Here is a 20,000-nt window from a genome sequence, read left to right as displayed (position 1 = left end):
ACACGGACACTCGCTCCCTCCATCCCTGAGCCTGGAGCCACAAGCGGAGCCGTCGCCACGGAGACGGAGAGTCCTCTCATCCCTCCTTCATCACTGCTGTCATCTCTCCTCTCCTCCTCTCTCCTCTTCTCCTCTATAAGCATAATCTATCTCTCCTCTGTTCGTCTCTTCTCTTCTCTCCTCTCCTCTCCTCTTCTCTTCTCTCCCCTCCTCTCTCCTCTCTCCTCCTCTCCTCTCCTCTCCCCTCCTCTCTCCTCTTCTCTCCTCCTCTCCTCTACTCTTCTCTCCCCTCCTCTCTCCGCTCCTCTCCCCTCTCCTCTCCTCTCCCCTCCTCTCTCCTCTTCTCTCCTCCTCTCCTCTCCGTGATGTGACTGGAGGAACAGGTGGCTCTCCTCCCTCCGTCTCCCTCCCCCCCCCCCCCCCCCCCTCCCCCCGCTGAGGGCGGGAGGATGAAGCGGGGCGCAGAGTTCTCGGTCTACCAGGGTGGGGGCAGCCGCCCCCCGCGACCCGCCCCCGACCTCAACCTCAACCTTCGTCCGAGGCAGCGGTCGCTCGGCAACCTGGCCGCGCCGGGCGAGGGGGAGCGGCGCGGCTCCGCCTCCGAGGCGCCGCCGCCGCTCGGCGCGTCTCACCGTGACGCCCAGACCCACGCGGCCCCCTGGGGGGCGGGCTCCCCCGGCCCGCAGGGGGTCCGCAAGGGGGCCCGGGCCCGCTCCCTCTCGCTCTCCCTCACCAAGGTCCTCCCCCCCTCGGACCACTCCCTCATCCCGGTGCCCTGGCGCCGCAGCCTCGGGGGGCCGCGACCCCACAGGGCCCCCGGCCCTCCAGCGCCCCCGCCGCCGCGGGGGGGAGGGGCCTGGGGGGAGGGGGAGAGGGTGGGGGGGAGGGGCTCTCTGGATCAGGACGGGGGGGGGTGGGCAGCGGAGGAGGAGGCGGAGGGGGTTCCGAGGGAGGGGCGGGCTCTCCTGGACCAGGAGGTGATCCTCACCATGCTGGGAGACCTGGAGCAGGTGCTGCACACGCACGCACACCGCGCACGTGAGTCGCACATGCACACGCACACGGCCGCGCACGTGAGTCGCACGCGCACACCCACACGCGCACACGCCCGCGCTCGTGAGCCGCACACGCACACAAGCACACGGCCGCGCACGTGAGTCGCACGCGCACACAAACACACGCCCGCGCACGTGAGTCACACACGCGCACCACGCACCCGAGTCGCACGTGCACACACGCGCGCACACACACACGCCCACACACACACTTGTGGAAGCCAGTCAGCACATACAGCTCATACAGATATGCACTCGGGCAAGCTTTCGGCACATTTAAGGCATTTCTGTGCACACCCACTTGCGTTTCAATGACCCACACACGCCATGACACACACACAACGACACAAACACACGGGTACCTGCTCTGTGTCTTAGCTGCGGGTTAGCTGGGTGTTAGCTGTGTCTTAGCTGAGTGTTAGCTGGGTGTTAGCTGTGTCTTAGCTGAGTGTTAGCTGGTTGTTAGCTGTGTCTTAGCTGAGTGTTAGCTGGGTGTAAGCTGGGTGTTAGCTGAGTGTTAGCTGGTTGTTAGCTGTGTCTTAGCTGAGTGTTAGCTGGTTGTTAGCTGTGTCTTAACTGAGTGTTAGCTGGGTGTAAGCTGGGTGTTAGCTGTGTCTTAGCTGCCTGTTAGCTGTGTGTTAGCTTTTTCTTAGCTGCATGTTAGCTGGGTATAAGTTGGGTGTTAGCTGTGTGGTAGCTGTGTTCTGCTCTGTATGCTCTGTATGACATCATGAAGAGGTGTATCATATGATGTCATACTCTGCTCTTTATGACATCATGAAGAGGTGTATCATATGATGTCATACTCTGCTCTGTATGACATCATGAAGAGGTGTATTATATGATGGCATACTCTGCTTTATATGACATCATGAAGAGGTGTATTATATGATGTCATACTCTGCTCTATATGACATCATGAAGAGGTGTATCATATGATGTCATACTCTGCTCTATATGACATCATGAAGAGGTGTATTATATGATCTCATACTCTGCTCTGTATGACATCATGAAGGTCTCATGGTAACTCAGACGTTAATCAGCAGTAAGATGAACATTCGATCAGGTTGAAACCCACGGGGAAGAACCAGGCTGTAAGAGTGTGTCTGTGTGAGTGTGAGTGTGTGTGTGGGTGTGTGTGTCTGCGTGTGTGTGTTTATATGAGTGTGTGTGTTTGTGTGTGAGGATGTTCTGGGCTTATGGGTGAGTTAATAGTGGAGGCTAAACCACAGGTTATGAATATTGATGAGTATTTATTCAGCTCGTCTCCACGGTTCTGCTGAGTGTTTCTAAAGCCTTCACTCCCCAGGCGTCGCTCAACGTGCACGGCCATACGTGCCTGCACGCACGTGGAAAAATATATGGATTTGCTCTTGGATTTGGGCGTCTGTTTTACCATATGTCGGAAAACAGTGTGTGCGCGTGTGTGTGCGTGCGTGCGTGTGTGCATGTGTGCCAGATTTATGCCAACTGTAGGTGACTGCCTCATTACCTGCAAGATACAAACACACACACACACACACACACAAGGACGCACACACAAACACACACACAAACACACAGGAGGATTTTAGCAGAGACAACAAGCCAAATGTAAAATAATGCTGAACACACACTCACACACACACATAGCTCTGCAGTGTTTGTGCAGCATTATTTTACATTTGGTTTGGTTGCATTTTTGTGTGTATGTGCGCTTGTGTGTGTGTGTTTCTGTGTGTGTGTGTGTGTGTGAATCAGCTCAAACTCAAGTCAGTGTTTCAGTGTAGAAGAAACGATGTCCCGATGTCCACGTGCACGGGCATCTCCACAGTGGCTAGAAGGCCATTCTAGCAATGGTTAGCGTCTGTTAGCTGCATTCATCTGGTGTTACAGTCGGTCTGTCTCTGTTAGCTGTGACTAGCCTGCTGATAGCGGCCTTGAGCTGGGGTTTACCTATTGAAGCCGCTGTTAGCCTGCAGCTCAGTGGTCTGATCAAACAGGAACCCTTCTCCTTCCTGAGCAACCTGGTGCCGATTCAACCCCAGTCAGGGGTCCACCGCCTCCGGGGTCTTCCCCTGCGTCGCAGCGTCTCGCTCCCTGAGTCACCCGGCCCGCTAAGCAAGTAGCAGCGGTGAGCAACACATAGCCGCCGGCTAGCGGCAGCTGCTGACAGCGCTGAGGCCCGCTTAGCTCCATCACCCCCCCCCCCCCCGAGTAGCTGCATCCAGCGGCCATTGTGCGTCCATCACGGCTCGGCTAATTAGCCGTTAGCTCGACAGGCGTGGAGGAGAGAAGGAGAGGAGGGGTTCAGAGTGGACACGCGGCCCTGCAGCAATGGCACACCGACCCCCCTCACTCCAACGTTCCGGTCAGCTGCCAACACCCCATCACGGTCGCCATAGAGACTTAGACCCTTCAGGTGGCTTATAATTAAAGAACATTATAATCCTTTCGAATTTACTTTATTATATCGTTAAACTGTGGTTCGATGGCAGCAAAGAACCAGTCTAGATGGCAGCCCGAACTGGTCTGCACGGTATTAGGGGTCTACATGGTTTTAGGGGTCTACATTGTTTTATGGGGTCTACACAGTTTTAGGGCTGATTTGAGGAGGACTTCAGAAGGTCAGCCCGACAGTGGGTCCCGTCTGGTTGCCGGGGGGGGAGACAGTTCTTGTGCAGCCATGGAGGGCGGGGCTGAGGGTGTGGGAGAGCGATGTCAGACAGAAGCTCCCTGCTGAGAGGCTGCTGAGTGGCAGCACTGCTCCGGCCCTGACCCCACGCTGTCAGACAGGCTAACAGAGAGGCTAACGGAGACGCTAGCAGACAGGCTAACAGAGACGCTAGCAGACAGGCTAACAGAGCCGCTAGCAGACAGGCTAACGGAGACGCTAGCAGACAGGCTTGTGTGTTTCTTAACGTTCATCCGGTGTGTTCTCCTGTGCTCCAGGATGATGTGTGTTGTGTGTGTCGGTTCCCCAGGATGATGTTTGTTGTTTGTGTCGGTTCTCCAGGATGATGTGTGTTGTGTGTTCTCCAGGATGATGTGTGTTGTTTGTTCTCCATGATGATGTGTGTTGTGTGTTCCCCAGGATAATGTGTGTTATTTGTTCTCCAGGATAATGTGTGTTGTGTGTTCTCCAGGATGATGTGTGTTGTGTGTTCTCCAGGATGATGTGTGTTGTTTGTTCTCCATGATGATGTGTGTTGTGTGTTCCCCAAGATGATGTGTGTTGTTTGTTCTCCAGGATGATGTGTGTTGTGTGTTCTCCAGGATGATGTGTGTTGTGTGTTCTCCAGGATGATGTGTGTTGTGTGTGTCGGTTCCCCAGGATGATGTTTGTTGTTTGTGTCGGTTCTCCAGGATGATGTGTGTTGTGTGTTCTCCAGGATGATGTGTGTTGTTTGTTCTCCATGATGATGTGTGTTGTGTGTTCCCCAGGATAATGTGTGTTGTTTGTTCTCCAGGATAATGTGTGTTGTGTGTTCTCCAGGATGATGTGTGTTGTGTGTTCTCCAGGATGATGTGTGTTGTTTGTTCTCCATGATGATGTGTGTTGTGTGTTCCCCAAGATGATGTGTGTTGTTTGTTCTCCAGGATGATGTGTGTTGTGTGTTCTCCAGGATGATGTGTGTTGTGTGTTCTCCAGGATGATGTGTGTTGTTTGTGTCGGTTCTCCAGGATGATGTGTGTTGTATGTCGGTTCTCCAGGATGATGTGTGTTGTGTGTCGGTTCTCCAGGATGATGTGTGTTGTGTGTCGGTTCTCCAGGATGATGTTTGTTGTGTGTCGGTTCTCCAGGATGATGTTTGTTGTGTGTCGGTTCTCCAGGATGATGTGTATTGTTTGTGTCGGTTCTCCAGGACGATGTGTGTTGTGTGTTCTCCAGGATGATGTGTGTTGTGTGTTCTCCAGGATGATGTGTGTTGTGTGTTCTCCAGGATGATGTGTGTTGTTTGTGTCGGTTCTCCAGGATGTTGTGTGTTGTATGTCGGTTCTCCAGGATGATGTGTGTTGTGTGTCGGTTCTCCAGGATGATGTGTGTTGTGTGTCGGTTCTCCAGGATGATGTTTGTTGTGTGTCGGTTCTCCAGGATGATGTTTATTGTGTGTCGGTTCTCCAGGATGATGTGTATTGTTTGTGTCGGTTCTCCAGGACGATGTGTGTTGTGTGTTCTCCAGGACGATGTGTGTTGTGTGTTCTCCAGGATGATGTGTGTTGTATGTTCTCCAGGATGATGTGTGTTGTTTGTGTCGGTTCTCCAGGTGAGGATCCGGAGGCGAGACGCATGAGGACCGTGAAGAACATCGCAGACCTCCGACAGAATCTGGAAGAGACCATGTCCAGTCTGCGGGGGACGCAGGTCACCCACAGGTGAGCTCCCCCTCTACTCTGCTGTTGGTACGATCCATCTGTTACTGGTACGGTTCATAGCTACTGGTACGGCCCATCTTCTACTGGTACAGAGTATCTGCTACTGGTACAGTGCATCTGCTACTGGTACGGTCCATCTACAGGTACGATCCATTTGTTACTGGTACGGTTCATAGCTACTGGTACAGTCCATCTTCTACTGGTACAGAGTATCTGCTACTGGTACGGTCCATCTGCTACTGGTACGGTCCATCTACAGGTACGATCTATCTGTTACTGGTACGATTCATAGCTACTGGTACGGTCTATCTTCTACTGGTACAGAGCATCTGCTACTGGTACGGTCCATCTGCTACTGGTACAGTCCATCTACAGGTACGGTCCATCTGCTACTGGTACGGTCCATCTGTTACTGGTACGGTTCATAGCTACTGGTAAGGTCCATCTAATGGTAGGGTCCATCTAGTACTGGTACAGTCTATCTGCTACTGGTATTGTCGATCTGCTACTGGTACGGCCCTACTAGTACTAGTCTATGGTAGTCGACTAGACCAGCTAGTAGTAGTTTATTCTAATCTACTAGTCTATGTGGTACTGTTTCTGCATGGTGTCTCTACTGGTCTATCTGGTACTGGTTCTGCATGGTGTCTCTACTGGTCTGTCTAGTACTGGTTCTGTATGGTGTCTCGACTAGTCAATGTGGTCCTGGTTCTCCATGGTTTCTCTACTGGTTTTTCTGTTACTGGTTCTGTACTGGTTTCTTGTGTTCTGCGCTACAAAGAACATGGAGGCTGAACCGGTAGCTGAGACAGATGGTGCCGCGCCTGTGTGTGTGTGTGTGTCTGTGTGTGTGTGTGTATGTGTGTCTGGGTGTGTGTGCCTGCCTGCCTGCCTGTGTGTGTGTGTGTGTGTGTGTGTGTGTGTGTGTGTGTGTGTGTGTGTGTGTGTGTGTGTCTGTTGGCATGGGGTGCATGTGTTGGAGCATATCTGTGTGTGAAGCTCTGCTTCAAGGCTGGATACAGAGTGTGTGTATGGGGGAATGTCCGTGTGTGGGTGTGTGCATGTGCATGCATCTATGTATGTGTGTGTGTGTGTGTGGATGCGTGTGTGTGTGTGTGCATGCGTGTGTGCCTGTGTGAGTGCCGGTGTGTGTCTGTGCTCGCGTCCGTGTGTGTGTGTGTGCCTATGTTTGTCTTTAATCTCTGCTCTACAAAAATGGCTCGGCCACAATCAATACAGACTGTTGTTCTTCAACACGGTCCCTCGCTACTTTACCCCGGCTCCTTCCTCCCAGAATGGAATGGAGGGAGGGAGGGAGGGAGGGAGACAGAGAGGGGGGAGACAGAGAGGGAGGGTGGGAGGGAGACAGATGGAGGGAGGGCGGGAGGGAGGGAGGGAGGGAGACAGAGAGGGAGGGAGGGAGACAGAGGGGGAGAGAGGGAGGGAGACAGAGAGGGAGGGAGACAGAGAGGGAGGGAGGGAGACAGAGGGGGAGAGAGGGAGGGAGACAGAGAGGAAGGGAGGGAGACAGAGGGGGAGACAGGGAGGGAGACAGAGAGGAGGGGGGGACATCACATAACAATAAGTAACATAACAGAACATTTCATTACAGTACATCACATTACCGTACATTACATTTACATGAAGGTGATGAGTGTTGCTTATCATCGCAGATCGTGGGGTTGGGAGTCCAAGATGCCTGCTGACCAAATAAAAATCCAATCCTCTCCCCCTGTATCCTCCCTCTCTGCAGTACCATGGAAACGACCTTTGACACCACGGTAACCACGGAGGTCAACGGGCGGGGCGGGGCCACGCGGCCCTCCCCCATGGCCTGGCGCCTCGGCCAAACACAGACCCCGCGGCTCCAAGCGGGCGACGCCCCCTCGCCGCCGGGCGGCTACACAGCGCCCCGGGCGACAGCCCCCACGGGCCGCTACAGTGGACAGACCGACGCCCCCAGGTCAGTAGGCCCCGCCCCCATGTCAGTGGGTGACGCCCCCAGGTCAATGGGTGATGCCCCCAAGCCACTAGGCCGACGCCCTCTGGTCACTAGGCCGAAACCCCCAGGTCACTAGTCCGACACCCCCAGGTCAATGGGCGATGCCCCCAGGGTAGTGGGCCAAGCCCCCAAGCCACTAGGCCGACGCCCCCTGGTCACTAGGCCGACGCCACCAGGTCAATAGGCTGACGTCCCCAGGTCAGTGGCCAACGCCCCAATGTCCTCCACTTCAACCCACACCTCCACCCAGAACTCCACCTCCTCCCATACGTCGCTGACGTAGCCCACACACCTCTCTTCCAACATGTGACTCCATTAACCAGAGTCGCGGGCAAGCGACAGCTAGGAGCAACAGGAGCGGCGCGGGGAGAGAGAGCGGGCTAGCTGAGTTATCACGCTGATTAGCACAGTGCTAATTAGTCCATGTCTGATCATCTGCGACTGATTGGCAGTAAGCGGCGCAACCAATGTCTGCTCAGCTTCTGATTGTCAACATTCCCTCACACACAGACACACACACACATACACACAAATACACACACACACGCACACACACACACAAACCCAATCCTAGAGTAAGTGTTCATTATTTTAGCTTCCAGTGCCGTTGAAAACATGCATGCTCTAACAGCCGATGTCTTGCCCCCCCCCCCGGTATATCTGCTTGTGTCATTTCACCGTAATATTACTATTGACAGGTTTATGACAAGTTAATTGGTTAATTGGTGTGTTAATACATAAGAGGTGTGTTCATCAGGTACATGTCGGACGGGGGTCTCCCTCTGTACGGGCGGGGCGCTGGCCGGGGCGCAGACCCCTCCTCCTCTAGAGAGGTCTCGTCGCGGACCACTAAGGACCTGCAGACAGACCTGGACAGGTGAGCCCACCTGCCCTAACGAGGAAACCAATTAAGAATCCAATCGGCCCGCCTGGGTTTGAGGGCGGATTGTTGATGTCACACCTTGATTCTTTCTGGGCTTGTTGCATTTTTGTCTTGCGTTTCTTTTGGAGAGATATGAGGGAAGAGGAAGAGAGAGATGATAAGGTGATAGACGAGGGGTGAGGCTAGGAGAGTTGATGTACTGTTGGCTTCTCTGGAAAAGGTGTTAGAAGGTTTCTGTGACTCCCCGTATGATCCTCAAGTGGACCTGAGGTTATGTGTTGCTGGGCTCTGATTTGTGGGTTCATAATTGATTGAAGTGTCAACACAGCATTGTTCACAGCAACCATTTTGTGAAAGGTTGGAGGCTGCTCCCAAAAACATTTCGGTTTTGAACAAGACTGTCGGTCAGTCTGTCACTGAGGTGTCAGAGTGTGTGTATGTGTGTGTATGTGTGCCAGTGAGCCTGAGTCTGAATCTGAGTGTGCGTGCGTGTATGTGAGTGTGTGTCTAAGTGTGAGTGTGCTTGTGAGTGTGCCTGTGGGTTTTTGTGAGGCGTCAAACCGGCCAGACACCCAGAGGGCTAGGGGGGTTCAGGTCCACTGTGACCCATGTGTCAAACAGACTCCACGCCCCAACACACACAACAACACTAACACACCAACACACCCACACACCAACACACACATTGTGAGTCACTTTCAAGATGTTTTCATGTGTATCCTTGCATAACGCCATGATTTAAGATATGGCTGGAATCCTTGAGAGGAAAGACAGTAAGAGAGAGAGAGAGAGAGAGAAAGAGAGAGAGAGAGAGGGAAAAGGAGAGAGAGGGTGAGAGAGGGAAAGAGAGGACAATAGAGAGAGGGGGAGAGACAGAGGGAGATAGGGGGAGAGAGAGAGAGAGAGAGAGAGAGAGAGAGGGAAAAGGAGAGAAAGGGTGAGAGAGGGGAAGAGAGAAAGAGAGAGAGAGAGAGAGAGAGAGAGAGAGAGGGAAAAGGAGAGCGAGGGTGAGAGAGGGGAAGAGAGGACAATAGAGAGGGGGAGAGACAGAGGGAGAGAGGGGGAGAGAGAGCTAAAAGCAGGGTGTATTACTTATTCATGCAGAGAACAGAGGATTGTGTCCATGACAAAACAGACAGGGACCAACGAGCAAGGCAGCCCCCTTCTGCTGGGAGCTTTATAGAGAACAGACTTTAACCTTCACTAACTGTAAGAAGGACTCTATTAGACCCATTATAAACCCATCGCTCCGCCATACCTAGGAGCTGTCTGGAAACCTGCTGAAATGTTCTCCATGTTATTGCTTCGTGCATTTCATTGAGTCATTTAGCAGACTATTCATCCAGCGTGACTCACAGTGAGGCAGAGACCTTCAGACGGAGCTCCAGAAGCGAGGTTTCATCTGCAGAGCATGTGGAGCGGCCAATGGCAAAGGAATCAGAAACACAAGCTTAGTGTCTTCAGTCATGTATGGCGTGGCTCAGATAGGCCAAGTTTCTTCCGTCTCCCTGGCAACCGGTCCTCACCCAAGGTTTCCTCAGCACCTCAGCGGCGCGTGTCCTTCTAGTTCCCTCCTGCTCCTCCCACAACCTGATTCTCTCCTCAGACCCCTGGGCACGTCAGGTCCCATCTCGGACTGCTCTGGGGGTCCGAGATGGGACTCGTTTGAGGGACAGGTCTGAATCAAACCCCCCTGCTTGTTTGAGTGCAGGAGGGCTGTGGTCGTGCAGGGCGGCTCCCACTGTAAGACTTTGGCTGTACTGGGTCGTTCTTTCAAGACGTATTATTCACAGTGTTTTAGTGTCAGCTTGTAATCGTCATCCTCCATGACTTCTTGATGGGATTGGAAATGAGTAAGGCATCATAGTCCGCTGAGTGTGGACTGCAGCTGGGTTTGTGATGGTTTGGAGGTGATGGTTTTACAGGGCGGATCCCAGTGGCTCCCATTCAAACAATAATCACACTGGTCCATCTCTTGCGGCCACGCCTTCGAGTCCCTTGGCCAATCAGACGGCAAAGTTTATGTAACACAGCCCCCCCCCCCCCCCCCCTTGAAATGCCTCATGAATAATGTCTCTCTTCGGTTCACGTATTATGCATCAGGTCACTTCCTGTTTTTGGTCCACTCAGCATCCTCCTCCTCAGCATCTTCCTCCTCTGGGCGATGACCTCACCCCCCTGCTGACAGCTGATTGGTTGATTCATATTCCGTAGAGCTCTCTTTCTCTGAAGCAGAGGGAGGGGGGATGAGGGAGGAGGGGGGGAGGAGGAGAGCATTGTGAGCAGAAGGTATTGCATCTTTCTTTCATTTTGCTTTCTGTCTCCGTCTTGAATCAACTAGAGATCTGGTCTCCAAGCTGCATTCTGGTGAGACACACACACACGCGCACACACACACACATGCGCACGCACACGCACTCACATGCTGCCCAAACAAAAACATACTAATATACACTGTGTTTTGACACGTGTGCATGTTTTTGCTTTGAGTGCCAATTTTCGCTTGTTTTGTGCTTATGAAGTTCTGACAACTTGGAGTGGGGGGGAGGGGGGGAGGAGAGGGGGAGGAGAGAAGCCATCATGTTGTCCTAACTATCACTTTTACATTTTGAAAGGTACAATTCCATAACGGTTTTGACTGGAACCTGTGTGTGCGTGTGTGTTTGTGTGTGTCACCCTCTGTGGGTGTGTGGAGGTTAATGATTGTCAGTTGTCATGGTAACTCTCCGTGTGATGCCCATCCGTATCTCCTCACCTTGAGCTTTGAGATGAAGATTGTTTCACTGGATTCCGTTGAGCTGGTTGAACAGTAGTCAGGTTTTACCACCTTCTAGTCTCGATTGCTAACATCGATCCTGAGAACAGAACTCACGGCGGAGGAAATCAAATTGATTTAATTGATTTTTTTTATGTTTAAACTTTGTATTTCATGTTTCCATACATACAACAGATATTACGATGGAAACAATTCTCACCCAGGGTGTTCAATTCAGGCTCTGACTGAAACTAGACACTGTTTCATCTTCTTCTTGAAGTACAAATATTCTGGTTGAGTAATATTACTGTGCTCATGTTTCGTTTCTTCATCTATTGGCATAATAATTGTTATGTTAGTGTTGTTTCCGTCCAGGATGTTAGATGAAGACTGTGTTTGTGTGGGCTTAGCGTTCTTGTTATGAAATAGCTTATCAAAGAGATGATGCATCATTTAATCGAAAGATCTCTTGCTAAACAAAAATATAAATCCATCCTTTATGATCCTGTGGATGTTATCTTAAGATGATCCTTCAAGTCACTGATTGCACTGATGCTCTCTGAGTCTGATGGGACAAGGTCTGGTAGAGTCTGGTAGCACCTGGTCTAGTGGAGTCTGGTGGGACCAGGTCTGGAGGGACCAGGTCTGGTGGAGTCTGGTGGGACCAGGTCTGGTGGAGTCTGGTGGGACCAGGTCTGGAGGGACCAGGTCTGGTGGAGTCTGGTGGGACCAGGTCTGGTGGCACCTGGTCTAGTGGAGTCTGGTGGGACCAGGTCTGGTGGAGTCTGGTGGGACCAGGTCTGGAGGGACCAGGTCTGGTGGAGTCTGGTGGGACCAGGTTTAGAGGGACCAGATCTAGAGGGAACAGGTCTAGAGGGACCAGGTCTAGAGGGACCCGGTCTGGTGGAGTCTGGTGGGACCAGGTCTAGAGGGACCAGGTCTAGAGGGACCAGGTCTGTTTGGGTCTGAGGGCCTGCTGGGTCTGAGGGAACAGGCATGGTGAATATTTCATGACATCATGTGTGCCTGAGTGGAGCCCAGCGCTCCTCAGAGAGACTGAGGCTCCGCCCAGCAGACCGGCAGAGACGGAGTCAGCCAGTATAACCACTTGGATCCAGCTTCCATGGTTTAGATCCAGATTCATGGTTTAAATACAGCTCCATGGTTTAGACCCAGCTTCCATGGTTTGGATCAAGCTTCCATGGTTTAGATCAAACTTCCATGGTTTAGATCCAGCTTCCAAACTCTATTGGTTACACTGGGAGCTGCCTAGTTCAACAAGAGTCTTCTATTGATTTTACTGGGAGCTTCCCAGTTCAACCAGAGTCTTCTACTGGTTACACTGGGAGCTTCCCAGTAACCACAGTCTTCTACTGGTTCACACCGGGAGCTCTCCAGTAAAACCACAGTCTTCTACTGGTTTAACTGTGAGCTGGCCAGTACATAGAATGTATGATCTGAGGCTGTCTTACTGAAAGATGCCTTGCCCAAAGGCAATCGTACGTACACATAACCCTTTCCCAGTTGAGTTGAGTTAAATACCAGTACAGGTCCGGGCTGCAGTTAGCTCAGACCTCCTGTGGTTTCCCCGAGGCCCAGACGGAGCCGAGCAGCCCAGGTGCACCGCCTCGTGTCTCCTCCGCCTCACCTCCTCCGCCTCTCCTAACGATCTAATAATAGAGCTCCTCCTCGCTCCGTCCAGACGGCTGCTGGGAACAGACCAGCGAGAGGAGCCGGAGCTTGTTGGTTATTCAAGACGTTGTTACATCACAGGCTGCTGCTACTGGGGTGGATGGGTTCAGAGCCCCCCCCCCCCCCCCCCCCCCCCCCCCCCCCCCCCCGGGGGGACATGTTGACGTTTGCCGTGACGATCTTCCCCCTTTGAAAGGGGCTGAGCCAAGGGAAACTGATGAAACATTTAGAGGATTACAGTCAGGCAGCGTCCCGGACGGCCCCCGGCCACCAAGGGACCCCCGGGATGTGGTCAGAACAGAGTCGAGTGCCTTGCATTGGCACGTCGTCATCTGAAGAGATCTGCGTATTGAACCGCGATAGGTCCAATTGATCTCTTTGTGACATCACAGGTTGTGCTCTGATTCTCCATGAGGATGAGTCTATTAAAGGCTGAGTCTCCATGAGACGGAGTCTATTAAAGGCTGAGTCTCCATGAGACGGAGTCTAAGAGGCTGAGTCTCGGAGAGGCTGAGTCTCTTGAGGCTGAGTCTCCATGAGGCTGAGTCTCAATAAGGCTGAGTTTCAGAGAGCCTGAGTCTTGTTGTGGCTGAGTCTCCATGAGGCTGAGTCTCGTAGAGGCTGAGTCTCAAGGAGGCTGGGTCTCCATGAAGCTGAGTGTCAGAGAGGTTGAGTCTCTTAGAGGCTAAGAGCGTAGAAGCTGAGTCTCAGTAAGGCTGAGTCTCGTAGAGGCTGAGTGTCCGAGGCTGAGTCTCTTAGAGGCTGAGTCTCCTAGAGGCTGAGTCTCTTAGAGGCTGAGTCTCAGAGGCTGAATCTCCTAGAGGCTGAGTCTCTTAGAGGCTGAGTCTCCGAGGCTGAATCTCTTAGAGGCTGAGTCTCAGAGGCTGAGTCTCAGAGGCTGAGTCTCCTAGAGGCTGAGTCTCCTAGAGGCTGAGTCTCCGAGGCTGAGTCTCTTAGAGGCTGAGTCTCAGAGGCTGAGTCTCCTAGAGGCTGAGTCTCCTAGAGGCTGAGCCTCCGAGGCTGAGTTTCTTAGAGGCTGAGTCTCAGAGGCTGAGTCTTCTAGAGGCTGAGTCTCCGAGGCTGAGTCTCTTAGAGGCTGAGTCTCTTAGAGGCTGAGTCTCAGAGGCTGAGTCTCCTAGAGGCTGAGTCTCCTAGAGGCTGAGTCTCTTAGAGGCTGAGTCTCAGAGGCTGAGTCTCCTAGAGGCTGAGTCTCCGAGGCTGAGCCACTCAGGATGCCTGCTGCAGACGTCCTCTCTGTGAAGGCATCCCTCTTGCCGCTCTGACAGGCGTTCCTGGTGGATAATTGTCTCTTTGTGGGCACGCCAGCCCTCCCTCTAAGCCTCTAATTAACCAGACGCGTTGTGGAGGAGTTCCATGGAGGGAGAGGAGCCTGAAGCCATGTTTAGAGTGGAACACGTGGAACGGCGTTCCCTGGCTAGTGGCTGGCGGCGGCTGCAGGGAGCGTGCTAATCCTGTTAGCCACGCCGTACGCTAATGACTCTCCATTCAGAGCAGAGAGGAGATTGGCGCTATTGTTTTGGCGGAGACAACCGCAGGAAGAGGAAGTGTGTGTGTTACAGCGAGGGGGACGGGGGAAGGGGGGAAGGAGGGGAGCTGAGATAAGAACAGGCCTTCAAATGAGTCGTCGGCTTCTGTCCCGGGTACTGAGAGCTCACTATCTTCAGAGCCGCTGAGCATCAGTCAGAGACACACAGAGCTTCAACGTCAGCTTGGACTGGCCCTCGCTTCCAGAACCTTCCAGACAGACAAGATGGGGTGGAGGGGGGAGGGGTGAAGAGGAGTGAGGAATGAGGAGGAGGAGGAGAGGAAAAGGGAGGAGGACGGGGGGGGGGGGGGAGGGATGAGGAAGGGAGAGGAGGGGAGAGGAGGGCCTGGCTCCGGCCTCTCTCTCAGGAGCGTCCCTCTGACAGCAGCATCCCGTCGTCAAGGTGACCCGCACCGCGGACTCTGTCAACGCGGCGCAGAGCATGACTTCTTCACTTTGTGGTGCATTCTGGGAGAGTCGCTGGGGACGTGCTGTCAAATAGTGTAGAGAGAGATGGGGGGAGAGGGGAGAGAGGGGAGGGAGGAGAGAGAGAGAGAGAGAGAGAGAGATGTAAGACTCTAGAGAAAAGATGTAATGTAAGACAGTGGGAGCGAGAGGGGAAGTGAGAGAACCAAGAGGTTTGAGTGCAGAACAGAGGAAGTGAGGGTGATTGATGTGGAGGTTTGTCTGTAACAGCCTGTTGAGAGAAGACATCCTCACAGCGCCTTCTCTCGTGTGCCTCAAAGTAAGAGTCACCCTCGCATCATGCTTCAAAGTAAGAGGCCCCCCTCACAGCCATCGTTTGTTAGTTCGATCCTGCCTGTTCCTTTGTTTACCCTCTTGAGCTCACCATGGCAACAGAAGACAGATAACAACTAGATATTCATAACCACCGGAACCATCCCATAGTAGAATGGATGTCATCATCGCCTTATGTAACGGCTCTGACAACACCTTCACCTCCACCTTCACCTCCATAGACACAACTATTGATATAATGTATGATATACAGACTTATAATTATCTATACTTACATATACAAAGAGTTTCCATAGTTACTTGAGGAGCCATACTGATACTAGGAGGCGATCAGTGAGCTGATGAGCAGGGTGTTAAGGGAACAGTGAGTCTATTGATCTTCTCAACAAACTTTAAGAGATCAATAAAAAGTAATTATCTTTTATTACTTCTTCTTTGGGGACATAACTCCTACACACACACACACCCACACACATACACACATACCCAGCCACACACACACACACACACGCACACACACACACACACACACACAGACACACACACTCAGATGAACACATACACACAAGCAGAGACACACCCACACACACAGACACACACACCCCCGCACACACACACACACACACACATTCAGACACACACACTCAGATAAACACATACACATACACACACACCCACACACACAAAAACACATACACACTCTGACACACGCACACACCCCCACACACCCAAAAACAAACTCCTGTTCTACAGTGATCTCCTTCCGTTCTAGAGTGATCTCCTGTTTTAGAGTGATCTCCTGTTCTAGAGTGATCTCCTGTTCTAGAGTGATCTCCTTCCGTTCTAGAGTGATCTCCTGTTCTAGAGTGATCTCCTGTTCTAGAGTGATCTCCTGCTCTAGAGTGATCTCCTGTTCTAGAGTGATCTCCTGCTCTAGAGTGATCTTCTGTTCTAGAGTGATCTCCTTCCGTTCTAGAGTGATCTCCTGCTCTAGAGTGATCTCCTGCTCTAGAGTGATCTCCTGTTCTAGAGTGATCTCCTGCTCTGGAGTGATCTCCTGTTCTAGAGTGATCTCCTGTTTTAGAGTGATCTCCTGTTCTAGAGTGATCTCCTGTTCTATAGTGATCTCATGTTCTAGAGTGATCTCCTGTTCTAGAGTGATCTCCTTCCGTTCTAGAGTGATCTCCTGTTTTAGAGTGATCTCCTGTTCTAGAGTGATCTCCTGTTCTAGAGTGATCTCCTGTTTTAGAGTGATCTCCTGTTCTAGAGTGATCTCCTGTTCTAGAGTGATCCCCTGCTCTAGCGTGATCTCCTGCTCTAGAGTGATCTCCTGTTGTAGAGTGATCTCCTACTCTAAAATTAGCTATTCCTAGTTGTAATGACATTAGTTCTCTCTCTCTCTCTCTCCTCTCTCTCTCTCTCTCTCTCTCTCTCTCTCTCTCTCTCTTGCTCTCTCTAGTTGGGACGACAGTAGTTCTGTGAGCAGTGGACTGAGTGACACATTGGAAAACGTCAGCACAGACGACCTGAACGCCGCCTACTCTTCCTCAGCCTGCTCCTCTTCCTCACGCAAGAACAAGGCAGCCCAGGTAACACACACGCGCACACACACACACACACGGGCGCAAGCACACAGAATGTCGGGCTCAGTTGGATCAGCACCTCTTGTGTTTCCTGTCCCCTCTTTGTATTACAAAGTAGAAAAAATAGTATTTGCTCTCTTCTCTTCCCCTCCCCCTCCTCATCCTCCCCCTCACCTCTACTTCCTCCTCCCCCTCCTCCTCCTGTCTCTCTCCTCCTCTCTCTTCTCGTCCTCCTCCCCCTCTTCCTCTCTCTCCTCTCCCTCCTCCTCCTCCAGGCCCACAGGGGGCGCTCGTCCCGTCATGCAGGAGGTGAGCAGGAGGTGAACAGCAGCTGGGCGGGAGCGGAGGACCTGAAGAAGGTGGACGAGGAGGAGCAGGACCCAGCCATGGACCCCTCAGGCACCTCCTCAAGGTGGAAGTCTACCTCCACCACCAACTCCTCCACCACCTCACAGCAACAGCCGCCCCAGTACGAGGAGGCTGTCCAGAAGAGTGGGGGGGCCGGGGGGAGTCAGGGGACCCAGACGGGCTCCTTGAGGAGAGGAATGGGGGCCCAGGTGGGCATCAGCCCCCCCCGGACCAAGACCTCCTCCTCCTCCTCCTCCTCCTCCTCTGCAACCCTCAAGTCACCTGGTAGGGCCACAAACTCTCCTACTCCTAATCCTCTTTCTGCTCCTCCTCCTCCCTCTCCCCCTCCTCCTCTTCCTAAATCTGAGTATAGATCAGTTCAGACATGAGTGTAGATCAGTTCAGACATGAGTGTAGATCAGTTCAGACCTGAGTATAGATCAGTTCAGACATGAGTATAGATCAGTTCAGACCTGAGTATAGATCAGTTCAGATCTGAGTATAGATCAGTTCAGACATGAGTGTAGATCAGTTCAGACCTGAGTATAGATCAGTTCAGACCTGAGTATAGATCAGTTCAGACATGAGTATAGATCAGTTCAGACCTGAGTATAGATCAGTTCAGACATGAGTATAGATCAGTTCAGACCTGAGTATAGATCAGTTCAGACATGAGTATAGATCAGTTCAGACCTGAGTATAGATCAGTTCAGATCTGAGTATAGATCAGTTCAGACACGAGTATAGATCAGTTCAGACATGAGTATTGATCAGTTCAGACCTGAGTATAGATCAGTTCAGACCTGAGTATAGATCAGTTCAGACATGAGTATAGATCAGTTCAGACATGAGTGTAGATCAGTTCAGACATGAGTATTGATCAGTTCAGACCTGAGTATAGATCAGTTCAGACCTGAGTGTAGATCAGTTCAGACCTGAGTATAGATCAGTTCAGACCAAGATACAAGATAGAGGCTGTGTTAAGGTAAGTGTTAGAGTTAGGGTTTGTCTTCCGGTTGGGATTGTGTTAGGGCCAGGGGTCGTGTTAGGGGACGTGTTAGGGTCAGGGGTCGGGTTAGGGTCGTGTTGGGGGTCGTGTCAAGGTCAGGGGTCGTGACAAGGTCAGGGGTCAAGGGGGATCCTCACCCTCTGCCATCGTGTCTTGTCTCCCCAGGTAAGACGGACGACGCGAAGGCGTCTGAGAAGGTCAAAACCCCCTCCAAGACCCCCGCCGCGCTGCAGCGCTCTCCGTCGGATGCCGGGAAGGGCAGCGGAGACGAGGGGAAGAAGCCCCCCACGGGCACCCCGCGGACCCCCCCTGCCCCGACACCCACCGCCTCCTTCGGCTACAAGAAGCACCCCCTGATCACCGGCGGCTCGGCCACGCTAGGCAAGATGCCGCGCTCCGCCGCCGGACAGACGGACCCCTCCTCCTCCTCCGGGGGCCGCAAGACCAGCCTGGACGGCTCCGGGGAGCCCCAGGACGAGGGCCTCCTGCTGGGCTGCAGCGCCGCCAGGACGCCCCTCCAGTACCGCTCGCTGCCCCGCCCCGCCAAGTCCTCCTCCGGGGGAGGGGGAGGGGGGAGGGGCGTCGCCATGGAGACCGGCGCCAAGACGACCACGTCGTCGTCGTCGTCGTCGTCGTCGGGGGGGCAGAGCAAGCGGCGGGATGCGGGGGGGAAGGGTGGGGCCACCCTGAACCAGACGGACAAGGAGAAGGTGGCGGGCGGGGCGGACCCCCCCACGGACCCCGGGGCCCCCCGGTCCAGTCCCACCGCCGGCTCCGCAGGGGGCCAGTCGGGTCTGAGGCAGCCGGGCTCCAAGTACCCCGACATCGCCTCGCCCACCTTCCGCAGGTCAGGACACACGCCCCCCTCCACGCCTTCATATGGGCATCCTACTTCCTGTCTGTCTCTGACCGGATATGGTCATCATACTTCCTGTCTGTCTCTGACCGGATATGGTCATCATACTTCCTGTCTGTCTATGACCGGATATGGTCATCATACTTCCTGTCTGTCTCTGACCGGATATGGTCATCATACTTCCTGTCTGTCTCTGACCTTATATGGTCATCCTACTTCCTGTCTGTCTCTGACCTTATATGGTCATCCTACTTCCTCTCTGTCTCTGTACACTAAGAGAATGTGAGATAACCTGTAGCTGAGATCAGAGTAGATCAGCTAAAAGTAGATTCAACAGGAGGTGATATGAATTGAGGAGAGCCAAAGGTAATTAAATAAGATTGTTATAATCGTTAGAGAAGCTCACCGTCAGCGGAAAGTGGAACCAAAACGTAGAAGTTCCCCTCCTCGTTAGAGTCTGGGGTGAGTGTTAGAGAGATGGATCTACACCACCACACCTCCACCCAAACTAGAGTCTGGGTGGAGGTGGGTGGAGGTGTGGTGATGTCTCTCGGCTCAGAGCTGTTCCCCAGGGCGAGGAACATTAAAGATGGCGTCCTCCCAGGGGGAGGTTCACAACACGATCCATCACCGAGCTCAGAGCTATTAGAAACACGCCCTGAGAATATTACAGGAGTCATACCTCACCCCGCAGCTGGAGGACTGATGAGAGAGGAGAGGAGCGGGTCTGAGGGTTCATTCGTCATTACGACAGTGGAGTCGCCGTGGAAACGCTTCATTAGTGCCTGAGAACCACGGAGCCCAGAGTCTGTCCCCTGAGGGCCCCATCTCTTCATCACACAACCTTCATCTCTTTCTCCTTTGGTCTCTACTCCACATCTCCTCCCTCTCTCTTCGTCTCTCTCTATCCCTCACTGTCTTTCTTCTCTGTCTTCTCCCTCTCTCTCTCTCTCTCTCTCTCTCTCTCTCTCCCTCTCTCACCCTTTACTCCCCTCCCCCTCTCTCCATATCTGTCCCTCTCCATCTGCAGGTGGAAGAACTAGCTAATAGAACTGGTTAATCAAACTTACTTACTAGACACTCTCTCCACGTTGTATGAAGTACTTACCGGTGCTGGTTTTACCTTCTCTTCTCTCTCCATGCTGTAACGACT

The 20,000-nt window shown here is 52.8% G+C and overlaps 1 protein-coding gene across 1 annotated transcript in view; it reads left to right on the top strand.

Annotated features, from left to right (window-relative positions):
* LOC307075267 (neuron navigator 3-like) overlaps nucleotides 1-20,000 on the top strand; it is an 83,623-nt gene that overhangs the window by 43,866 nt on the left and 19,757 nt on the right. Inside the window, 6 exon segments of the mRNA XM_079735808.1 lie at nucleotides 5,306-5,414; nucleotides 7,168-7,377; nucleotides 8,174-8,293; nucleotides 16,511-16,640; nucleotides 16,910-17,267; nucleotides 18,157-18,838. Of these exon segments, the coding sequence (XP_079591934.1) occupies nucleotides 5,306-5,414; nucleotides 7,168-7,377; nucleotides 8,174-8,293; nucleotides 16,511-16,640; nucleotides 16,910-17,267; nucleotides 18,157-18,838 (1,609 nt within the window).

Source organism: Pollachius pollachius (assembly GCF_949987615.1).
Source record: "Pollachius pollachius genome assembly, chromosome: 4".
NCBI classification, from domain to species: domain Eukaryota; kingdom Metazoa; phylum Chordata; class Actinopteri; order Gadiformes; family Gadidae; genus Pollachius; species Pollachius pollachius.
The sequence above is the reverse complement of the archived record's forward strand: the minus strand, read 5'-3'. Positions and strand labels throughout refer to the sequence as shown.